At 33.7% G+C, this 25044-nt stretch overlaps 3 protein-coding genes and 1 non-coding gene across 6 annotated transcripts; 1 reads left to right on the top strand and 3 right to left on the bottom strand.

Moving 5' to 3' along the window:
- Positions 1–1386: 1386 nt before the first annotated feature.
- LOC114398995 (probable xyloglucan endotransglucosylase/hydrolase protein 8) lies at positions 1387–2545 on the bottom strand. Its single transcript, XM_028361090.1, has 2 exons — positions 2268–2545; positions 1387–1756 (listed from the first exon to the last, which is right to left on the bottom strand). The coding sequence occupies exons 1-2, from the start codon at positions 2304–2306 to the stop codon at positions 1559–1561; spliced, it is 237 nt and encodes a 78-aa protein (XP_028216891.1). The 5' UTR covers positions 2307–2545; the 3' UTR covers positions 1387–1558.
- A 2198-nt stretch (positions 2546–4743) lies between these two features.
- Positions 4744–6785, bottom strand: LOC114399877. Of its 3 annotated transcripts, XM_028362094.1 has the most exons (7): positions 6566–6785; positions 5989–6377; positions 5796–5820; positions 5548–5588; positions 5404–5447; positions 5159–5288; positions 4744–5073 (listed from the first exon to the last, which is right to left on the bottom strand). In XM_028362094.1, the coding sequence occupies exons 2-7, from the start codon at positions 6041–6043 to the stop codon at positions 4967–4969; spliced, it is 402 nt and encodes a 133-aa protein (XP_028217895.1). In that variant the 5' UTR covers positions 6044–6377; positions 6566–6785; the 3' UTR covers positions 4744–4966. The 3 variants fall into 3 exon arrangements, with proteins under 3 accessions (XP_028217895.1, XP_028217894.1, XP_028217896.1); XM_028362093.1 differs by having other exon boundaries at positions 5989–6785; XM_028362095.1 differs by having other exon boundaries at positions 5165–5288; positions 5989–6778.
- Positions 6786–12877: 6092 nt separating this feature from the next.
- LOC114401026 lies at positions 12878–12984 on the bottom strand. The gene has a single exon (XR_003664143.1). It is a non-coding gene; the product is annotated as a small nucleolar RNA R71 (small nucleolar RNA).
- An 8487-nt stretch (positions 12985–21471) lies between these two features.
- Positions 21472–24802, top strand: LOC114399737 (2-oxoglutarate-dependent dioxygenase AOP3-like). Its single transcript, XM_028361954.1, has 3 exons — positions 21472–21995; positions 23187–23508; positions 24421–24802. Exons 1-3 carry the CDS (start codon positions 21622–21624, stop codon positions 24661–24663), a joined length of 939 nt encoding a protein of 312 aa, XP_028217755.1. The 5' UTR covers positions 21472–21621; the 3' UTR covers positions 24664–24802.
- The last annotated feature ends 242 nt before the right edge of the window (positions 24803–25044 follow it).

Here is a 25044-nt window from a genome sequence, read left to right as displayed (position 1 = left end):
ATTGGTAAAAATGAGATTGTTAAGAGAAAATGAAGAAAATATAATTAAAATGCTGGAACTAATAAATGTTTCAATAAACATGATCAAAAAATGCATAACTTGTAACCAATAAATATCCTAATGAACATGATAAGAAAATACATAATTGTGAGCACAAAAAATAATCCTGCAGACAATGGGAAGATACATGTCAAAAGAGGATTTCATATATAAATTCATAGTGCTTGAATATTAGTGTTATTTAAAAAAGAAACTATACACATATAAATAAACAATTCTAAATACAAATCTATTAAAATGCTGGAATGAAAATATATCCCATATGAAAAATAAATAATTTTTAAAGTGCCACAAATTTAAAATTACTCACTATTGTATATGTCTGATTTAAAAAATAAAACATCAAAAAAGATATATAATAAGTTGAAAAGTTAATGAGATAAAAAATAAACACACTTGCTAAAGTTAAATCAACAACACATAATAATAATAATAATAATAATAATAATAATAATAATAATAATGATAATAATAATAATAATAATAATAATAATAATAATTTTCAGAGAATGGCAAGGTGGTGGAATCTTGGGATGTGTGTAAATCAAAAGGGAGGGAAAAGAAGAAGAAGGGGGATGAAGGGGGTGCGCCTGAGGCTGGGTGTTGGGTTAGGTTGAGGTTCATTGGGAGCTACATTTCTTCAAGATCCAAGGTTGATACCTCAGTCAGTGGCACTGGCACCAGCACTCATTATGGTAAATTCATCACTATTTTACTCTTATTTCATGTTTTTATTTATTTATTTTTATATACATCTATTGGTTTTTTAAAGTATACATTGAATATTTTCCTTGTAACCAAAGGATCATGTGCGTGGAATAATGTTAAAGTTGAAAATATTAATGTTTTATGACTATTATTATTAATAACCTTATGACAGAAACTTGATGTAATGTGTAGGATCCAAGCGCCACAAATACAAAGAAATTTCTAGTCCTTTCCCGAAAGTTGATATCCAATTCCAAGCTCTGGATTTAATAGCAACTATAATAGAATCCAGATTACATCTCTCCTGTTTGAAAATAATTGCATTTCTATCCATTTCCAATCAACTTGGTTACTCATGTTTAAAGATAAAAATAAAGACAAGTAACCCCGCAAAGTAAATAATTCTGCTATAAGATTATATAGTTTTTTTATCAGCGCTATAGGATTACATTTAATTTGTAGTATAATCAAATTTTAGTGTTAATTTCATTACTATAACAGATTTGTAATTCCTTTTGGGCTATTGAATAACTATTCAAAGGTGTAGTATGAGATGCTAGCAAAATGTGTTTCGACCATAAAGTTAAAATAACAATTACATTTCAGATCATGCTTCTATTGAGAAAATAATCAAGATATTTCAATTTTGATCATAAGGTTCAAATGACATGTTCATGTTCAATTATTCTCTAATAAGTCCCCTAGCTAGCAGCAAATAACTCCAAAAATTAAAATTATATAGTAGTTAATTAGTTAGAATCAACTAAGCAAATGCCTCTTTAACATGATCTCATTCTAATTCTTGCTGAATGGAATAGGTGTGGTAGTCCTCTGTGGGGTCAAACCAAAGCATGTGCCTCATCTTATGGCCACGAGTTTCATTCTTGTATACATTAGTCTGAATCAAATAAGGCTCTCCTATTTTGTTTCCCAAAAACTCAAAATCAAGCTCATCTCTTTCTGGCCCCGCACCATTTTCTGAGCACATCTGCAACAATTCCCCACTCATCACAATGGAATCATAGAAACATAGAGGGAAACTCATTAAAAAATAAGCAATGTATAAGTGGACAAAACATAGAAGCATTCTCAAAAAAGAAAAAGGCCCTAAATAATAAATAAATTGAAGCAAGCAGTTTATCCTTGTACCATGTAAATATACTAATCATTCAAAATTAATATACATTCTCAAAGTTAACAGCAACACACAAAATAGTAAAAAGTTATTCATATTCACAAAACATATCCATAAAACTCGAGCCCTAAAGACAAAAATGATCATTTTTTCAAGAACATTACACATATCACAACCAATATCAGTACTCCTGTTACTAAAAAATGTGTTCCACCACAAACGTTCGAGACAAAAATGATGCAGAAGAAAGCCACAGTAAAGAAGCAGAATCACAGAGAAGAGAGACAAATAATAATAATAATAATAATAATAATAATAATAATAATAATAATAATAATAATAATAGAGAAAAGGCATCATGAACCTGAAAGAGGGATTCTGCATAATCATTGATATTGTTCATTGCTCTGTGTTTCGCTTGCACCCTTCTAAACCTTCTCGAGGTATGGTTGCTCTCTCTCTACAATTAAACTGTTCTCAGCCACAAAACATGGGTAAAATCATCAAATTGGGTCCCTTTTACAAATTAATTACCAAAATGGGTCTGTTTCATTTTTATTTACTAAGGGGGTCTGTTATTTTACTACAAAGCGCTTACGTGAGGGCGCGTTCCACCAGGACGATGGGACAGGGGTGGAAGTGGTGGCCTGCCAGGCACGACCACTAGTGGTGGCCTGCCAGGCACGACCACTCGTGGTGGCCTGCCAGGCACGACCACTCGTGGTGGCCTGCCAGGCGCTACCAGTAGTGGTGGGGCCCCAGGCGCGACCACTAGTGGTAGCCTGTCAGGCACGTCCACTAGTGGTGGGTCCCAGGCACGTCCCTCTTCCCTATAAAACCCCTTCCCCTCCGTTTTATTTTCACACAAAAATGTTGAAGTGAACTGAGTTGAAATGTGTTGAAGCGCTTTATACCGGTTAGAAATTTTGCTCAAAACTAGTAAACAATTTTTATCTTCGATACATTATAGCATTAATTAATATTTATTTTGTTGTTGATAATAATGATTATATTTTGTAGGTGCATAAACAAATTGACACGAACTATAAAATGAAATAGTAATTTTGTTTATATTTTTTGTGTGATAATTAGTAATTGTTGGTAACTTAATAATTTAATTTTTGGTTATAATTATGTTATATTTGTTTGTTGATGACAATAATTATTTATTGTAGTAGTTTTTATGTCTAGCACATTATTATTATTATTATTAGTTAAACTCATAATTATTGATGTTGTTGGTATATTTTTTTAATAGCCAAAATTTATACATAGACATTAAAAATAAATGCCGATTGTTTTGCGTCATAAGTGTGCGAAGTAGGAAATTGTTGTGACAGTAATTTAATTTATTTAGAGTAATTCTAACCGATATAAAACGCTTCAACGGAGGGGAAGTGGTTTTATAGGAAAGAGGGACGTGCCTGGGCCCACCACTAGTGGACGCGCCTGACAGGCTACCACTAGTAGTCGCGCCTGGGGCCCCACCACTACTGGTAGCGCTTGGCAGGCCACCACTTCCACCCCTGTCCCATCGTCCTGTCAAGTCACGCCACGTGTCACGTTCTGGTGGAACGCGCCCCTCAGATAAGCGCTTTGTAGTAAAATAACAGACCCCTTGGTAAATAAAAATGAAACAGACCCATTTTGATAATTAATTTGTAAAAGGGACCCAATTTGGTGATTTTGCCCAAAACATGTAAACAACACTTTTCACGTAACCAAATTACATCGAACCCCCACACCTCCTCATTAATTCAATAAAAATAATATTGTTGGGTTACACAAAAATGATGCAGAAGAAAGCCATAGCAAAGAAGCGGAATTGCAAAGAAGAAAGACAAATAATAATAATAATAATAATAATAATAATAATAATAATAATAATAATAATAATAATAATAATAATAATTAATCAATAACAAAAATTAAGAAAGAGTACAAAGAAGACATGTGTTTGTTCTAAACTTCATTTTTTTTTGCCCCACTGGACAAAGATAAAAGAAAATACAACAGCAAAACTACCATTAAAAAACAGAACAGCAAAAGTACCATGAACAGAGAAAAACGATAAGCTAACATGCATGTAAGAAAGGATGCATGAAAACAGCACCGGAAGAGAAGCCAAACAACGTCCAACACAAACAAAATGAAAAACTAACATGCATGTAAGAACACATACATGAAAACAGCACTACTCTTGCTTTAAAAAAAATTGAGATTTAAGGGTAAAAATGTTGAATCTCAAGTACCAAAAGAAAAAAGGTTTTCTAATATAAAATCTTAAATATAAGATTATATACTTTTTCCTCTTAAATTAGGCATGACTCAATGTTAGGTTATTCTTTCTACAATGAATAGGAAAATTGTGATAAGAGAACGAATGAATTGTGGCTTTTAAACCTTAGAAGAGAACCAATGGAATGCATAAACTTGTTTACCCCAAAAAAAGCCATGTCCTTTGAAGTTGTAGAAAATCTGATATGCATATGTATGAGGCATCCTTGCTGCATTCCTATTTTCCTTTGTTAACTAATTGTTCACTTTGTTTCTCAACTTTTGGCTAAGAGAACAAAAAGAGCCTAATTATTAAATGATGAAAAGAGACAAAATCAAATAGTGCATCAACAAAGGCAAAAAAACAAAAATGCACATGGCAAAACGATTTATGAGTAGCTTGATATGGCATTTAAAGGAAAGGAATGTAACTTAAAATGCATGCCCCTTGCTGCACGCTTTAGGGGAGTACCCAAAATAAATATAAATTGCAGAAGATTGAAAGATGTCGCAAGCCAAGAAGGACCAAAAAGAGAAGGCGGATACAATTTGCAACTCACATGTCATCTCCAAGTACGCCTCCATGATCGTTGTTGAGAAAACCATGTCAAAACCTCACTCCCTCTCTTTGATCATCAAGCAGTCTATAGTTTATAGATATAGGAACTTGAAACAACGAATAATGATTCACAACAACATTCAATCTTGTTTCCAATGAAACTGGATCATCAATTATTATGGTTATTAATAAATATCCTATAAAAACCGCTTCATTGTGCACAGAACTTATGCCGTCAAGTAATTTTGATAGCCTATCCATCCCATCTTATACATCAGTAGCATTTTCAGTATGATTGGGAAAACCTTCAAGGCCTGGAAACATTTTCTTTGTCCTGTATTTTAAAGACAATATATTAGAAGAGAGTGGTAACCAATGTCATTGATACTTAAAGTTTGATGCGGTAAATCTTAAAATACTCTTGCATTTTCGATTTCCAGCTAATGGAAGTTTCCAAAGCCATGAAATTCCCTTCATGTGTTGCCATTGCAGAAGAAACTCCACCTTAAACCAATATACCTGTGGTTCCCTCCTCTCCAAATGCCAAACCTATCAACATGTGGACACACTACAATGGGCTTAATTTTTAACAATTGAAAATAAAAGCCTCCGAGAAATTTTTTTTGGAAAAATTTAACATTTTGAAACAATAATCCACGGTAACCTGAACTGTCTTCTCCACGATTTCTAGGTGCTTGATGAATTGCGCTACACAAAATTATTTTTAAAAAATAGTTGATTACACGAATGCTCATTGGTAAACCCGGAAAGAAAACAAACCAACGCAATACAAATAGAAAACACTCACCAATAGTCATTTTTCTCGCTAAACCCCCTATGAATATCTTTCTGCAATCAATGGGTCTAAGGTAATTAGATAGAACCAAATCTAAGAAATTTGGGAAAAGGGAGCAAAAACAAAGTTGAAAAATCAGTAAGAAAAAATAACTATTATTAAGATTAAAACATGCATAACAAAAAAAAATTAAAACCTTGCAAATAGAAACAAATAGTAATGAAACAAACATGCATAAGAGCAAAAGGGAAAAAAGTTGCCTGGTGGATGCTTCTTCGCGATAGCCTGGGAAAATAAAAAGGAACAAAAAACAGAGTTGTAAAAATCAGTAAGAAAAAATAACTATTATTAAGAAGGAAACATGCATAACAACAAACAAAATTAAAACATTGCAAATAGAGACAAATAGTACCAAAACAAACATGCATAACAACAAAAGGGAAAAAAACTTGCCTGCATGATGCTTTTTCGTCGATAGCCCGGGAAAATAAAAAGAAACCAAAAACATAGTTATAAAATCAGTAAGAAAAAATAACTATTATTAAGAAAAAAAAATGCATAACAACAAACAAAATTAAAACCTTCCAAATAGAAACAACTTGCCTGCTGAATGCTTCTTCGTCGATAGCCCGGGAAAATAAAAAGGAACCAAAAACACGGTTGAAAAACCAGTAACAAAAAATAAATATTATTAAAAAGAAAACATGTATAACAACAAACAAAATTAAAACCTTGCAAATAGAGACAAATAACAGCCCCAGAAAAGGGGGAAAATAGTTCAAAATGACACCTTTATTATTCAACACCATCCTGACCTTCAGCACTGTCGTTGTTACTGTAGTCTGTCCCAAAAATCAAACCACAAAAAATCAGACCAAAGAATAGAATGAAGATGAGAAGAGAATCATATTCAAAACAGAAAATGCAACATGCACAGCACAAAGAAAATGACTTTCTTGCGGCTGGTTGTGTTCGAATCGGAAGAGAAAAGAAGAAAATAGAAGAAGAAAGAAAGGAAGGAAAAGACAACCAACTCTACGGGAGAAATAGAGAGAGAAATGCAATTGGGCTGGTTTTATTCGAATCGAAAGAGAAAAGAAGAAAATAGAAGAAGAAAGAAAGAAAGGAAGGAAGAGAAAGAAAGGAAGGAAGAAAGAGCCAACTCTACGGGAGAAATAGAGAGAGAAATGCAATTGGGCACAAATGCACGTGGAAGAAAACTAAGGCAACCCACTAAGCCAGGTGGCAGAAAACTAAGGCTAAAGCTGAAGGGATAAAAAGACCAAAAAATCACAAAAATGGACAATCGTCAAACTTTCAGCCATGAGTATTTTAATATATTTCACACACTCCAATTTTAATATATAGATATTGATGATATTGATATTGATATTGATTGATTGATGTTTTGCTTTTAAAAAAATAATAATTATCTTATATCTAATTTAGTTTGATTTATTGTCTTATTATATATGTACCCGATGTGATATGCATGGTTTTGTCATGAAAGAAAAATTCTCTGAAGATAAACAAAAACTAATATTTCCTCTAAAAAAAAACTAAAGCAAACAAATGTATTTCGTTATCTCATAAAATAAGCCATGACGTCACAGATTTATTGAAGATTGAAATACATTTTTATTGCTAATTATTATATATAATGTCCAAAATATATAAATTAATTAATGGATGACTATCTTTATTTGTAGTATAATTATTCAGAGGTCCAGGAATATTTATTATTGGTGATTGTGTGATGAAGAAGAGGACTATTTTATGGGGTGAAAATAATTATATTTTGCACCGATTCCTCATGCTATCTGCTATAAAACAATGACAAGATTGTTGGCCATGATATGGAGAGGATGAAGGGAGCTTTGTATGTTCTTATTGAAACTATTTGACGGAGTTGCTGATTAACGATATTAAAAAGACAAATATATGATCCTCGAGATGCAACAATAAAATTATTTGGATGGCAACTTCATCACACAATCACCAATAATAAATGTTCCTGCCGCCAGTGAAGAAGAAGAGGTAGGGAAATCAGAAAAAAAAAAAAAAAAGGCAACGGAGAGAGAAACGTCACCTGGAAAAGAATTGAACTCGGGAAAAGGCTGAAGGGTTCAGAGGAAAATTAAGTTATAAAAAAAGAAAACGAAAGTATCCCTGCTAATTAACAAGATTAATTTAAATTTCTTAAAAATTAATTTAAACATAAAAGATAACCGGTAAATATTCAAAACTTCTCCACCGTAGCCACGCCACCCTTTGTGACTTTGTGTGATATTTAGTTATTGACATATTTAAATTTTACATTATCTATATTTATGAATAATTAAATATGGAACGTAGTAGTTATTTATACTTAGGTTATGATTGAATCTACTTCTTTTAATTTAAAAATATTTTAAAGTAAATTCAAAATGAAAATTTTAAAAGTAAGGTTTATCTTTCAATCTATATATTTTCTTCTTTATTTTAAAATAAATTTCAATATTTTTTTGAAAAATCATAAATAGTTCTTTTAGATTGATTATCGATAGTTGAAAATAATTTTTTTTATCTTAATATAACTTGTTTATCATAAATCTAAAATATGATTTATATATTTAAAGATACTTATTTATTTATTATGAATTTTAAGTGTAATATATTTTTATATTCAAAAGTATTTTTTGAATAATTATATTATTGATATGAAGTATATATGATATTTTTGGATAATTATATTGTTGGTGTGAAGTATTTATCATATTTTTTTATAATGACTTATTTGAATCCAATTTCACTCGGGTTCAAAAATATTTATTGAGTATAAAAGTTAATTATATAAAATAAACATCTATCCTATACATTATACATAATAAAAATTCTTTTAAAACTGACGAACTCCTGGACTATGAAGATCAGGGCCGGATTTATGTGTTGTAGTGGAGGGCCACCTTGAATTTTTCTCTTGTTATAATTTTTCTTATGTATATTTGACAATTATTTTATTTGATATTTTTATGTAGAAATAAAGATATTTAGTGTTGTTAATTTTTTTTGATAAAATATTTTATTCTTGTATAGTTTTTATCCCAGAGATAGTAATATTTTACTCTTTTTAGATAAAATATTTGAGTGTTATTTATTTTTAATAGTATTTTTATTTTAAATCATTTATTTAAAAAGGTATGTATAATTGTATTTGCAATCAAATTTCTCATTACTTATTTCTTTATATCGATTTTAAAAGGTATGATGATTAAAGGCTATTTATTAATCTTTGTAAGATAAACTTACAAATACTATATAAATGATTGATAACTTAAATATTGAGACACATAAATAAATATTCTCTTTTCTTATCATTGTTGTCCTCATAATACTCTCTTTGTTTCATTTATTTATTTTGTCTTACAATTTATGAGGTTCCACTGTACTTTTAATCTTGAGTGCATAGGTCTAATCATGGTCGTTTTGTAACCCTTTGGAGAGCTACCTTTCTCCTTAAATAGCTATTTATTATTATTGTCGTGAAAGATAATATGTTAAGTACTATAATTCATTTTAATTAATTAGTAAATTTTAGGACATAACAAATTTTGTAAAAATAATGTTAATGCTAATTTTTATTATGAATTGATAAAGATTTTTGGTGTCATGTAAAACTAATAATTAACATTTGTAATTTTGATTCTTTTAGAAAGAATATATGTAGTTTACCTTCTACGTAAATGCATTTTTATTATGTATTTTTGAATCATATTAAAAAACACACAACAATGAATATTTTATGTAAAATTTAATATTTTATATATTTATTGGATAAACTCTAATTTGTATAATTGTCCCCAGTCCTCTCATAGCTTCATCCCTGATGAAGAAGATCAATGGAAATTACTCAGAAAGGGACAAAAACTGATATTTTGTTTTTTATATACGTAGAAACTGATAATTGTTTCATAAATAGGAAATGAGGATTTTTTTTTTAACACAAAATGAGAAATGAGGATTAAGATTATAATACTTGCCCAGTGCATATTCACTAATTTAAAAATTATGTTTTCCATTTAAAATTAAGATATTGAAAATATTATAATTTTTTTACTATGAGATCAGATAAGAATTTGTCATAATTTTATAGCATTTTTTTATTGAAAAAACACACAGTGATATAATTATATATATATATATATATATTCTTGCAAAGGGGAGAGAGTGAGAAATGTAGGTGAAAATGAGGAGTTATCAAGTGTTTTTTTTAGCATTGTGTGCACAATTTATATTTAGACATCCTTCTCATTAGATAGATGTACTAGTGACAAATTTTGGACTGGATCATATATTTTACCAAATAATTAATTTTTTATATGGAAATCATTAAGACACTATTCATTCAATTGAAATGGATGGATCACTAGGATCCAAGTAAAAAAATAAAAAAGGCATTCTATAACGGTTATGAGATGATCGATGTAGAGTGCTACCCATTGTAAGATGGTCACATGTCAAAGATCGTTTTAGAATGCAGTACATTATACATCAGTTTTGAGACTACCGATGTAGAATGCTCAACATTCTAAGACCATCACGTATCAAAGATTGTCTTAGACTGTAATACATTTTACATCGGTTATGAGACAACTGATGTAGAATGTTTAACATTTTAAGACGGTCGTTCATGACTGTTGATGTGCCATCATTTTCTTCTATTTCCTAAACCCTTTTTGCACCATTTTAATTATTGATTGGTCTTAATTGTCAATTAATTAGGCAGTTTTATTATTTGGGCTCATTTAGCTAATTTGATGTTTTTAATCTAATTTCAGGAATTAATGAAACATTGGGCTTAATCCGGATTTTGGTTGTGGACTTGAAGAGGGCAAATAAAGAAGCGCTTACCTTAGTTAATTTCTAATTAGGAAATTTCGTAATTTTATTTTATGTTGTTCAGTGTTTATTTCGTTTTGGGCCAGAGTATTGTAATAGGGCCCAGTGACTTTGAGTGACTCTTTTTAAATAGCTGCCTTGGGATTCGTGCAGGGGATTCTATTCTGTTATGCTATTCATTATTCAGAGCTTTGTTTTAGGGTTTTTCATTTTTCTGTTTTGCTGCTTCTGAGTTTGTAATGCAATTTTACGTTTTCTGCTTCTAATTACAATTTCGTTCTTGCTTCTTCTTTTACTCTCATTTACGTTTCTGTTCCATTTTACATTCCTGTTCGTTTACGTTTCTGTTCATTTACGTTTCCGTTCATTTACGTTTCTGCTTCATGTTTCAATTGCGTTTTCTGTTTGAATCCATGGAAGGCTAGATTTTCTGGTGTTGTTTCCTTTTGAGGACGAAGCCCAACTCTCTTTGAGGTTTCGCTTGTAATGTGGTTTCCTGGCAGTTTTCCCTTCACCAGTTATCCCAATTTCGTGAATATTAATCAGTGCACGCTTCGTGTTCGATTAATTGCCTCTGAGCCTAACTTGCGTTCATGCTTAATGGACGAAGGGCTAACTGGTGTATGTGGTGCCTAATCACGTATTGAAAACCCTAAGTTGATTTTCGCTTAGTAAATTGAAATAGGGTTGGATTAAGTGGTTGACTGTTAGGGACGAATTCTCCATAACCCAGGATAAGAGAGTGACTTCTGAATCAGAGGAAACAACCCGTTTTTAATATTAGTAGTTTCGTATTCCATTTTATTTGTTCTGCTCTTTAATTACCAAACAACCAAACCCCCCCTTCCCCATCGTTACTGTTACTGCAAGCATATTATGAACATTTGGCTTGTCACTGCTCGTTGGGAAATGACCTAGGATCACTTCCTAGTTACTGTATTTTCATGTTTATTTGATTCGGGTACGGCCTCGATCAAATTTGGCGCCGTTGCCGGGGAGCAGTGTCCAAAGGTTCATAATAGCTAGCTAGTGCTGTGTGTTTAATCCTTTCGTGTTTTATGTTTAATTGTTAGTATTGTGTTAGTATGTGTGTTAGTGTTGTTTAGTGTCCTGGTATTTTGTTTAATGTGTGTTCTGTTTTAGTTTTTCCATTAAGCGTTTCCCCTGTTTCAGTCTTGTGTGTTTTGCTGTGAAGATTGTGCTTGAAAACAGAGTAGTAGTAGAAATCAGCTTGCGGCAAAAACAGAGTAGTAGTAGAAATCAGCTTGCGGCAAAAACAGAGTAGTAGTAGAAATCAGCTAGAGACGGATTTTAGCGATCACCCATGCTGAATTATTTGAGATTTTTTGTTTTAGTAGCTAGGGTTGTTATTTTTGGCTGAATTTTTTTGTGGTAACTTCTTTTAATCCATATTTTGTGGGAAAAATAGCTAGAGCCTTTAGTTTGGTCAGATTTGAAAGTTCCAAAAAAGTAGCAAATTTTGTGTTTGTCAAAACTTCAAACGGCCATAACTTTTGCTCCGGTTATCAGAATCGCAATTATTATATATGCATTTGGGGTAGAAAAAAATTTCCTATGCCGTGGCAGCCTGCCATAGGCTGGCTGAGGTCTCCATCGTCCAAAAAAAGCGATTCTGTCAAAAGTTTTTTATTTTTAAAGTTTTATTCACTTATTTTTCTTAACTTACCATTTTTAGCTTTCATAGTTAGACTTTGAATTTTTGTCTGAAATTTTTTGTGCTATCTTCTCATCATTTTATAAGGTTGCTCACAAAATTTCAAGTCATTTGGATATCATTTGAGGGTAGCTGTAGTTCAAACCTACACCTTTATTTACATGACAAGGCAACTAGTTGTGTGCATGCTGAATGTAGTGTATGACTAGAGGCAATCCATCTGACTTACAACCCTTTGATCCTGAGATAGATAGGACATTTCATAGATTAGTTAGGCATCATTTTACACCTTTTGATCATTCTGAGCATTCCATAACTGGTGAATCTGTGCATTCTGTTATTGGTGATTTTGAACATCCTGATCTTGAGCATTATAATTTTGAGCATTCTGATTTTGCACATTCTGAGAACATGGCACAACCTCCACCTCGTGAGAGGACTCTAAGGGAAATGGCTGCACCTGATTTCACCTATGAAAGCTTGTGCATCCAATACCTTGATGAGGATGTCCCATATGTTCTTAAAACTGGACTGATTCATTTGCTTCCAAAGTTTCATGGCCTTGCAGGTGAAGATCCGCACAAACATTTGAAAGAATTCCACATTGTCTGCTCCACCATGAAACCCCCAGATGTCCAAGAGGATCACATATTTCTGAAGGCTTTTCCTCATTCATTAGAGGGAGTGGCAAAGGACTGGCTGTATTACCTTGCTCCAAGGTCCATCACGAGCTGGGATGACCTTAAGAGAGTATTCTTAGAAAAAATTTTCCCTGCTTCCAGGACCACAGCCATCAGGAAGGATATCTCAGGTATTAGACAACTCAGTGGAGAGAGCCTGTATGAGTACTGGGAGAGATTTAAGAAACTATGTGCCAGTTGCCCCCACCATCAGATTTCAGAACAGCTTCTTCTCCAATATTTTTATGAAGGACTCAGTAATATGGAGAGAAGTATGATAGATGCTGCCAGTGGTGGAGCCCTTGGAGACATGACTCCTGCTGAAGCTAGAAATTTAATTGAGAAGATGGCCTCCAATTCCCAGCAGTTTAGTGCCAGAAATGATGCCATAGTCATTAGAGGAGTGCATGAGGTAGCTACAAACCCATCTGCATCATCTGAAACTAAGAAGCTTGAAGGCAAACTGGATGCGTTGGTCAACTTGGTAACCCAGCTGGCCTTGAATCAGAAATCTGTACCTGTCGCAAGGGTTTGTGGTTTGTGCTCCTCTGCTGACCACCATACAGACCTTTGCCCTTCCATGCAGCAACCTGGAGCAATTGAGCAGCCTGAAGCTTATGCTGCAAATATTTACAATAGACCTCCTCAACCTCAGCAGCAAAATCAACCACAGCAGAACAATTATGACCTTTCCAGCAACAGATACAACCTTGGATGGAGGAATCACCCTAACCTCAGATGGTCTAGCCCTCAGCAACAACAGCAGCCTGCTCCTTCCTTCCAAAATGCTGCTGGCCCAAGCAGACCATACATTCCTCCACCAATACAACAACAGCAACAACCCCAGAAACAGCCAACAGTTGAGGCCCCTCCACAACCTTCCCTCGAAGAACTTGTGAGGCAAATGACTATGCAGAACATGCAGTTTCAGCAAGAGACCAGAGCCTCCATTCAGAGCTTAACCAATCAGATGGGACAATTGGCTACCCAATTGAATCAACAACAGTCCCAGAATTCTGACAAGCTGCCTTCTCAAGCTGTCCAAAATCCCAAAAATGTCAGTGCCATTTCATTGAGGTCGGGAAAGCAATGTCAAGGACCTCAACCCGTAGCACCGTCCTCATCTGCAAATGAGCCTGCCAAACTTCACTCTATTCCAGAAAAAGGTGATGACAAAAATTTACCTAACAATTTCTGTGTAGGTGAATCTTCTTCCACAGGTAATTCTGATTTGCAGAAGCAGCACATTCCCCCTCTTCCATTCCCTCCAAGAGCAGTTTCCAACAAAAAAATGGAAGAGGCAGAGAAAGAGATCTTGGAAACGTTTAGAAAAGTAGAGGTAAACATACCTCTGTTGGATGCAATAAAGCAAATTCCAAGATATGCCAAATTCTTGAAGGAGCTGTGCACTAATAAGCGGAAGCTTAAAGGAAGTGAACGAATTAGCATGGGCAGAAATGTCTCCGCATTGATTGGTAAATCTGTTCCTCAAATTCCTGAAAAATGCAAAGATCCAGGTACATTCAGCATACCTTGTATCATAGGGAATAGTAAGTTTGACAATGCCATGCTAGATTTAGGAGCTTCTGTTAGTGTTATGCCTCTGTCTATTTTTAATTCTCTATCTCTAGGCCTCTTGCAGTCAACTGATGTGGTAATTCATTTAGCTAATAGAAGTGTTGCCTACCCTGTTGGTTTCATAGAAGATGTCTTAGTTAGAGTTGGTGAACTGATTTTCCCTGTTGATTTTTATATTTTGAATATGGAAGATGGATTTTCTCAAGGATCAGTTCCCATCATTCTAGGCAGACCCTTTATGAAAACTGCTAGAACTAAGATAGATGTTTATGCAGGCACACTGTCTATGGAATTTGGTGACATAACTGTTCATTTTAATATTCTGGATGCTATGAAATACCCATCTGAAGATCTTTCTGTATTTCGTGCTGAAATAATTGACCATGTTGTTGATGAATACATGACAGATCTTTATTCTAATCTGCATGCCTCTCATTCTTCATGCATTGAGTCTGAAATTGTACTTGATCATATGTCTGAATTTGATGCTGAGAGTGAATCTGAAAGTCATATTGATTGCATGCCTGGTGGTGGTGTTTTACCTCTTGAGATTGATTTTATAGAGTCAGATAGGACTAACCATGTTTCAGGAAGTACACATACCTCTGACTTTCTTTATGAGGTAAAGGCTGAGAAACCATATCCTTCTACCGCTGTCCAGCCGAGCACACCAGAATTGAAGCCTCTGCCATCAAATTTAAAATACGCTTACTTGGATGATAGCAAGAGTTTTCCAGTGATTATATCTGCCTCCCTTGCTGATGAACAAGAGGAGAAGTTGTTGTCGGTTCTCAAGAAGCATAAGAAGGCTATAGGCTGGACCCTGGCGGACATTTCTGGTATTAGCCCATCCACATGTATGCATCGAATAAATTTAGAGGATGGAGCTAAACCAGTAAGACAGCCACAGAGAAGACTCAACCCGGTGATTCTTGTTGTAGTGAAGAAGGAGATAACCAAGCTTTTGCAAGCTGGAATCATTTATCCTATCTCCGACAGCCAATGGGTGAGTCCCGTCCAGGTAGTCCCGAAAAAGACTGGCCTCACAGTGATCAGAAATGAGAAGGAGGAGCTGATTCCTACTCGGGTGCAGAACAGTTGGAGAGTCTGCATTGACTATAGGAGGCTGAACCAGGTTACCAAAAAGGACCATTTTCCCTTGCCATTCATTGACCAGATGCTTGAATGCCTGGCAGGTAAATCCCACTACTGTTTCCTTGATGGTTTTTCTGGTTATATGCAAATTACTATTGCTCCTGAGGATCAGGAAAAGACCATATTCACCTGCCCCTTCGGCACTTTTGCTTATAGGAGGATGCCTTTCGGCCTGTGCAATGCCCCTGGTACCTTCCAGCAGTGCATGATTAGTATTTTCAGTGATTTTTTAGAAAATTGCATAGAGGTGTTTATGGATGATTTCACTGTATATGGATCCTCTTTTGATGGTTGTTTGAATAGTTTGGAAAAAGTTTTGAATAGATGCATTGAAACTAACCTTGTTCTAAATTTTGAAAAATGTCATTTTATGGTTGAGCAAGGTATAGTTTTAGGCCACATTATTTCCAATAAGGGCATTGAAGTAGATCATGCAAAAATTTCTGTTATTTCACAATTGCCTTACCCCTCTTGTGTGCGAGAGGTGCGATCTTTTCTTGGTCATGCAGGATTCTACAGGCGCTTTATAAGGGATTTTAGCAAAGTAGCCCTTCCACTGTCCAACTTGTTGCAAAAGGAGGTGGAGTTTGACTTTAATGACAGATGCAAAGAGGCTTTTGATTGCCTCAAAAGAGCGTTGACTACCACCCCCATCATCCAGGCACCCGATTGGACAGCCCCTTTTGAGCTTATGTGTGATGCATCAAATTATGCATTGGGGGCTGTCCTTGCTCAGAAAATTGATAAATTGCCCAGGGTGATATATTATGCTTCTAGGACTTTAGATGCTGCCCAAGCAAATTATACTACTACTGAGAAAGAGCTTCTAGCCATAGTTTTTGCTCTTGAAAAATTTCGATCTTATTTGCTTGGTACTCGCATTATTGTTTATACTAACCATGCAGCTCTAAAGTACTTGTTGAAGAAGGCTGATTCTAAGCCTAGGTTGATCCGATGGATGCTCTGGCTCCAAGAGTTTGACTTGGAGATCCGTGATAGGAGCGGAGCACAAAATCTAGTTGCTGATCATTTGAGTCGGATCGAACGTGTCTCTGATGCAGATTCACCTATTCGGGATGATTTCCCGGATGATCATTTGTATATATTGTATAGTATTTCTGACTCTCTTTCTACTCCCTGGTTTGCTAACATTGTCAATTATTTAGTTGCCTCTGTTTTTCCTCCCTTAGCATCTAAGGCCCAAAAAGATAAGATTAAAAGTGATGCTAAGCATTTTATTTGGGATGACCCCTACTTGTGGAAATTGTGCAGTGATCAGGTCATTAGACGGTGCATTCCAGATCATGAGACTGACTCAGTCTTGCAGTTCTGTCATTCTTCCGCACCGGGAGGTCATCTGGGTGTTCAAAGGACAGCTCGCAAAGTGCTTGATTGTGGTTTTTATTGGCCCACCATCTTTAAAGATGCGTGGAAGATCTGCAGCACTTGTGAGCAGTGTCAGAGAGCAGGAAATACACTTACATGGCGACAACAAATGCCTCAGCAACCTATGCTATTCTGTGAGGTGTTTGATGTCTGGGGTATAGATTTCATGGGTCTTTTTCCTGTCTCTTTTGGTTATGTTTATATTCTCCTTGCAGTTGATTATGTTTCAAAATGGGTGGAAGCCAAGCCCACTAGAACTAATGATGCTAAAGTTGTCGCAGACTTTGTCAGGTCTAATCTATTTTGCAGGTTTGGAGTACCTAAAGCAATTGTTAGTGATCAAGGAACCCATTTTTGCAACAGGACAATGCATGCCCTGCTTAAAAAGTACGGGGTGGTACACAGAGTATCCACACCATACCACCCCCAGACTAAATGGACAGGCAGAAATTTCTAACAGGGAAATCAAGAGAATTCTAGAGAAGATTGTGCAGCCAAGCAGGAAAGATTGGAGTACCAGGCTTGATGATGCTCTCTGGGCACATCGGACTGCCTACAAAGCACCCATAGGAATGTCTCCTTATCGGGTTGTCTTTGGAAAGGCATGTCATCTTCCAGTGGAAATTGAGCACAAAGCATACTGGGCAGTGAAGACTTGCAACTTCTCTATGGATCAAGCTGGCGAGGAAAGGAAGTTGCAACTGAGTGAGTTAGATGAAATCCGCCTAGAAGCCTACGAGAATGCCAAGTTCTACAAAGAAAAGACCAAGAAGTTCCATGATAGCATGATAGTTAAAAAAGACTTCGTGGTTGGGCAAAAAGTGTTATTGTATAATTCTAGGCTTGGACTCATGAGTGGTAAGTTGAGGTCTAAGTGGATTGGTCCTTTTGTTGTTACTAATGTTTTTCCTTATGGTACAGTTGAGATCAAAAGCGACTCCACAAATAAGAGCTTCAAGGTCAACGGACATCGACTTAAGCCATTCCTCACGAACCCTTCTTTAGTGGACGTAGTGGTGGAAGAGACTTCCTTACTCCACCCTACTCTTCCTCCACCATGACTTAGGGAGTTTTTCTTTTCCTATCTCCTTCTTTGCTTTTATTACACTTGTCCGATTCTCTTTGATGATTTAATTGTTTTTAATCTTTTAATTGTGCTACATTGAGGACAATGTGTTGTTTAAGTATGGGGGGGGGGGGGGGGGGAGTGTTCTTTGGTTTTGCTAGTTTTGTTGGTTTTGTTAATTTGTTAGTTGTGTTAATTTGTTAATGTTGTTAGTTTCGTCGGATTTTCAGTTTAATATTTTGGGTCAATTTCATGAGCACGTACGACTTTGCATGTTTTTCTTTGAATTATAGGATATGTTCAAGAAATGGGTAATTGTTTTGAAAATAAAAGTTCTTGACATTTTGTGACTTGAAATCCTTGATTCTTCTCTACATGTCATGATAGTTTTGAAAGCTCAATTTGAAAGTGATGATTTTACCTTTGTGAGAATTTGAGCCATCCATCATTATAATCATTTGGTGTGTTTTGCCCCATTGATTGCTTGCACAATAGCCTTGGCTTGATTCTTGTTGATGCGTCCTAATTCACATGCATATTTGGAAATGATTAAGGCAATTTTGTTCTTATAAGCTTCTAGCCAAATGGACTTACCTTGAATTAATTCCTTTGATAGCCCTTTTGAGCCTTGTTTCCCTTTCCTTGTTTTGAAGCTCACTACAAGCCTTAAGTGAAAAACCATGATATTACCATATCCTTAAGGAATTTTGGAGCTTTGGAATTGTTTTGGGAATAAGTGTGGGGGGTTTTTGTTTCATTGGACAACTTGTTTTGTTGGCTATGCTTCATGATGTATTTTGGGCCATACTTGATGTACATTGTATATTGGTTAAATGTTGGACATGCTGAATGAAATATTGTTTCTCAAAGGCCAAAGAGTAAAAAAAAAAAAAAAAAAAAAATCGAAAAAAAATTCGAAAAAAAAAAAGAAAAAGAAAAGCAATAAAGTTGAGTGAATAAGATCTTAAATGGCACAAGAATGATGAAACTCTTGGTTCTACTCTTCATGTTTAATTTTTATCTTTACTTCTTTATATTTTCTTTTTTTTTTTTAATATGCACTTATTCCCCTTTGCTCTTCTATTCCTTTGGGATTTAGCCACTTATTCCATATTTCTCCATACCTTGTCCTTGGCCCCATTACAACCTTAAAAGACCTTTTGATCCTCATGTGCTTGTGTTTATGGGTTGATTATCAATTTTAGAATCTTGCCAAGTTTATGTGGTGTTTGCTTTCATGGGTGCTTTGAGGGTAAATAGTAGCCTAGACACTTGAGAGATAGAGTGTATATCTTGTGAGGCTTTATCACTTTTCATTCTTGAGCTGATTAACTATTTTGCCATGATTGGGTTGCTTGGATGATTTTCATGAATGTCTTGACTTTTTGGATCTCCTTATGTTAGATGTTACTCATTCCTTTCATTCCTTGATGTTCATTGAGAAATATGTGAATGTTTTTGTTTGTCTCCCTTTCATATCCTTGGATTTTGTTCTTTGTTTCATTTTGCCCAGGAGTGCAAAAGGCTAAGTATGGGGGGTTTTGATGTGCCATCATTTTCTTCTATTTCCTAAACCCTTTTTGCACCATTTTAATTATTGATTGGTCTTAATTGTCAATTAATTAGGTAGTTTTATTATTTGGGCTCATTTAGCTAATTTGATGTTTTTAATCTAATTTCAGGAATTAATGAAACATTGGGCTTAATCCGGATTTTGGTTGTGGACTTGAAGAGGGCAAATAAAGAAGCGCTTACCTTAGTTAATTTCTAATTAGGAAATTTCGCAATTTTATTTTATGTTGTTCAGTGTTTATTTCGTTTTGGGCCAGAGTATTGTAATAGGGCCCAGTGACTTTGAGTGACTCTTTTTAAATAGCTGCCTTGGGATTCGTGCAGGGGATTCTATTCTGTTATGCTATTCATTATTCAGAGCTTTGTTTTAGGGTTTTTCGTTTTTCTGTTTTGCTGCTTCTGAGTTCGTAATGCAATTTTACGTTTTCTGCTTCTAATTACAATTTCGTTCTTGCTTCTTCTTTTACTCTCATTTACGTTTCTGTTCCATTTTACATTCCTGTTCGTTTACGTTTCTGTTCATTTACGTTTCCGTTCATTTACGTTTCTGCTTCATGTTTCAATTGCGTTTTCTGTTTGAATCCATGGAAGGCTAGATTTTCTGGTGTTGTTTCCTTTTGAGGACGAAGTCCAACTCTCTTTGAGGTTTCGCTTGTAATGTGGTTTCCTGGCAGTTTTCCCTTCACCAGTTATCCCAATTTCGTGAATATTAATCAGTGCACGCTTCGTGTTCGATTAATTGCCTCTGAGCCTAACTTGCGTTCATGCTTAATGGACGAAGGGCTAACTGGTGTATGTGGTGCCTAATCACGTATTGAAAACCCTAAGTTGATTTTCGCTTAGTAAATTGAAATAGGGTTGGATTAAGTGGTTGACTGTTAGGGACGAATTCTCCATAACCCAGGATAAGAGAGTGGCTTCTGAATCAGAGGAAACAACCCGTTTTTAATATTAGTAGTTTCGTATTCCATTTTATTTGTTCTGCTCTTTAATTACCAAACAACCAAACCCCCCCCCCCCCCATCGTTACTGTTACTGCAAGCATATTATGAACATTTGGCTTGTCACTGCTCGTTGGGAAACGACCTAGGATCACTTCCTAGTTACTGCATTTTCATGTTTATTTGATTCGGGTACGGCCTCGATCACTGTCGTATAAAAAGTTACATTTTTTTACGATGTTACGACGATGGTCGTCAATCGATGTAGAATGTTTCCGATAATAAATGTAGAATCCACGTTTTCTAGTTGTATTAACTATTTATGTAAATTATTTCAAATCATATAACTCATTGAATTACATATATTATTGAAATATTTATTTTTAAATTGCTGATCAAAGTTATAATAGATTATATCAACATTTTCTATATTTTTAATTTTAAAATATGTAGAAGTCCATAAACATCTTCTATAATATCACATAAATTTAATAACTCCAAAAAAAAATCATTCCAATGCTAAAATTGCTATAATGGGTGGATAATTTTTCTGGTTCTTCGTTTAGTATTGGCTCTGAAAATACCTTTTTAATTTATTAATTAAAAATAATTAAACAATGTTACTTATATAAACAAGTGCTTGTATAAGAAATATCTATTATGTTAAATATTCTAATGAAAAGTTTTGTTAAGTAACGCATCTTATATTTTAAGCAACTCGCAAAAATAACTATCTTACAGATATTTTAATTAACTTAAAAGTGATGTTTAATATGATTTGTGATGAATTGACCATATAAAATTATCTTATCCATGTATACTAAATATTAGCTAACAACAAAATATAATAGTTATCATATTTTATCTCATTCTCTAAAAAAATCATATATATCTTAGTCGTATTCTAGCATCAAATGATCCCAAAATTATAAAATAAAATAATCGAATTAATTAAGTATAAAAGTTAGACAGGTAAAAAAACTAAAATGATAGTTATGAATTTATCATATCTTAGGTTATTATGTTCTAGAACGAAGAAAACAAGAAAGAGAACACAAGGAAGTTCTATATATGAATCAATTAGCCAAGTGATAACTTGCATCATATCTAACATCAATATCAAAATCTTTGGCCAAGGGAGCTTAATTAAGGATCATGGAATTCCTAACACAATCTCAGCTACCAATTGTAGACTTCACCAACGAAAATCTGAAACCGGGTACCGATGCATGGGTTTCAGCTTCTCAAGTAGTGCGTAGTGCACTTGAGGATCATGGTGGTTTCTTGGCACTCTATGATAAGGTCAGTTTGGAGACATACGACTCTGTTTATTCTGAAATGATGAATTTTTTTGACCTCTCAATAAAAACAAAACGGAGGAAAACCACTGAGAAGCCTATATTCAGCTATTCCGGGCAGCTACCTGGGATTCCTTTATATGAATCTGTTGGTATCATGAACCCACTCAGCTTTCAGGATTGTCAGAAATACACACACGTTATGTGGCCCCAAGGAAATGACCATTTCTGGTAATTATTTTTTCTTATAAATAAATGTTAGTTTTGTTAATAAAAGAATTCAACTTATGACTTTTTTTTTCTTAACCATTCAATTTATTTTATATCTTTTATTTCTGGTAATTAATATATTAACTAAGAGTGTATTAAAAAAAATTCTTCCATAAGAATTTAACACAATATCGAAAATTTAGAATAACTCAAATATCTTATCTTGCTTAATCTATTGAGATAAATCGTTTAGTAGACTCTGTTAATTTGAATTCACCAGATAATTTCACACCTTAAATCTATCATATTTTGAAAAATATTTTTTTAACATATATATAAAAAAAGTAATTATAACAATATCCATATATAGTGCCTTAAATATTCCGCTATATAGTTGAAAACGTTGCAGCAAAGGAGGCGCTTACGTTCACTACCTTTTTTTTAGCGAGCTCTCTAATTTTATGTAAAGAGCAACAAAAGGCTCTAATTCTTTCTCAAATCCTGTAAATTAATTTCATTTAGTTTAAATATATCTTTTACCTTGAAACTTTGAAGATGCCTTAGTTTTACTTCCAATAAGAAATTAATTTATTTTTATATTGTCAACAAATTAAAAATCATGATAAATATGACTTGTAAGATAATGATTGTAAAAATTAATAAATTAGTATACATGTTAGTTTGTGAATCTCCTTACACCATTGGTACCTACACTATATTCTCAACTAAAAAATGTTATATTTCGGGACAATTACTATGTGACCCATTCGGTTTCCATCCTAATTATTATATACACTGATAAATCAACTACGTTTTTATTCTTGAAAATATAATGTTTTTTTATGAGTTTTAACCATTAAAAAATTTATTTATCTTTAGGAATTATAAAAATAGATCATATACTTTAAGTTTTTCATAAAAGACTAAAATATATAAAATTGATTAAAAATAAAAATAACTAAAATCACACACACAAACGCAAACACACAAGAAAACAGTATATACATTAGCAGTATAAAAATTGTGTACATTGTCTTACAATTATAAGTTAACATATATGGTTAGTTTGTTTACTTCAATTATAATTTTATTAAAAGTTGTATTTAATAGGATTTTCAATAAGTTGGCATTATAAATACTTTTACACTAAGATATATATTACTTCATATATATGTTTAACCTTTGATTCATGTTTTTTTTTCTGTTGAGCAGTGAAAGTGTCAATTCCTATGCAAAGAAACTAGTGGAATTGGACCACATTGTGAAGAGAATGGTGTTTGAGAACTATGGAATCGAGACAAAGAAATTTGACACTTTACTCGAATCAACCGAGTATGTGCTCCGAGCCTACAAATACAGAATACCCCAAGTGGGTGAGAGCAATTTGGGAGTGGCTCCTCATTCTGACACAGCTTTCATAACTATATTGAATCAGAAGGTAGAAGGCTTAGGGGTCAAATTGAAGGATGGGAAATGGTTTGAGGTGGGTGCTTCACCCTCGCTATATTTGGTAATGGGTGGCGATGCATTGATGGTGAGTCACTTTTGTTCAATCTTATGGTGATTTCACAAAGTTGATTTTATGTCTTGTAATAAGAAAATTCTTCCAAGAGTCTCAAATGCCGAAATCATGAAAAATATAGATCGAAGACACACAATTATGTAAAATAAGTAATGTTTTAAGTCAATTATATCTTTTAAATACAAAAATGATAATTTAATTTAATAATAATAAATCAAGTGCCGAAAATGCTAAAGTTGAAGGTACGAGAAAAAATAATTAAGGTCAGTAGAATTCCGATCGCTGAGGCTTCTAAAAATAATTACTTTGAAGAAATAGATAGTCTTGTAGGCAACTCACGTATGAAAGTTGAGTAAGTGGCTGTATTTTGTGAAGACTTCTTCATAGCAGATATAGCTCATTTGCGCACAAGTGACAAAAATGAAAAAGATAATGCTAAAATGAAAATGAGATTCATATAATTTTCAATAATGCATCCGATTTCAATTTTTATACTAATCTAAGGTAAATTGTTTCAATATTTTAAATTTAATTTAAATATTTTTTTTTTGTTTTTACAAATATAAAAAAATTTACTTTTAGTTCCCATAATAATTTTAATGATCTTTGTAGTATTCAAACCTTATTTTTCATTACAAAAATAATTACATGACAACGTTGCATAGAGCCCCATAAATATTTTTGTGATATAGACTAATAAGAGAACCAAGAATGGAAAGTTTAAATATTACAAAGATATTAAAAAAAATGTAGGAAGACTAAAAGCAATTTCAATATATTTACAAACATGAAAAACATATTTAAGTATCAAGTTTTTCAATCCTGATAGCTAGCTCTATTTTATGTTTTAATATCTCATGAAATTTTGAATATATTATACCGTCTTTCCTTAAAAAATGCATAATTTAAAACCTTATGGCACAGGTTTGGAGTAATGACAGGATACCCGCTTGTGAACACAGAGTTTTAATAAACTCAAAGATAGACAGATACTCCATGGGACTACTTTCATATGCTGCTAAGATAATGGAACCACAAGAGGAGTTAGTTGACGAGGAACATCCTCTACGTTATAAACCATTTGATCATTATGGATACCTTCGTTTCTTTCTCACCGAAGAGGCCATAAAATCTGATTCCAGGATCAAAGCATATTGTGGTATTTGAAACACATATTGTGGTGAGAATTTAGTGTCATGTTCTAAGAGTGTAAAAAGTTTACGTTTGACGATTGCCTTATGTGGTGTTATATGTGTGTGTTGCCTCAATGTTAAATGCAAAGGTTACAGCTTCTTTTGTGGATGAATGTTTGCTGAGTTTGCTATCTTCTGTAGATGAAATGGACATAAAATGTTTTTTTTTTTCCACGAATAGCAAGAAAATATATAACTCACTCTAAATGGTTTATATGTTTATGACAAACATATGAGACAAATTGAATTGAAAACGGTAACTGATATTTCTGTTCATGGTGGGGGATACGGTTAGTTGTGCTCCGCACAAAATTTCAAGTATAACAATTACCGTGGCCATTGATTTCAAGATTTG

Source organism: Glycine soja, chromosome 19 (assembly GCF_004193775.1).
Source record: "Glycine soja cultivar W05 chromosome 19, ASM419377v2, whole genome shotgun sequence".
NCBI classification, from domain to species: domain Eukaryota; kingdom Viridiplantae; phylum Streptophyta; class Magnoliopsida; order Fabales; family Fabaceae; genus Glycine; species Glycine soja.
This window is presented reverse-complemented; position numbering and strand designations above follow the sequence as displayed.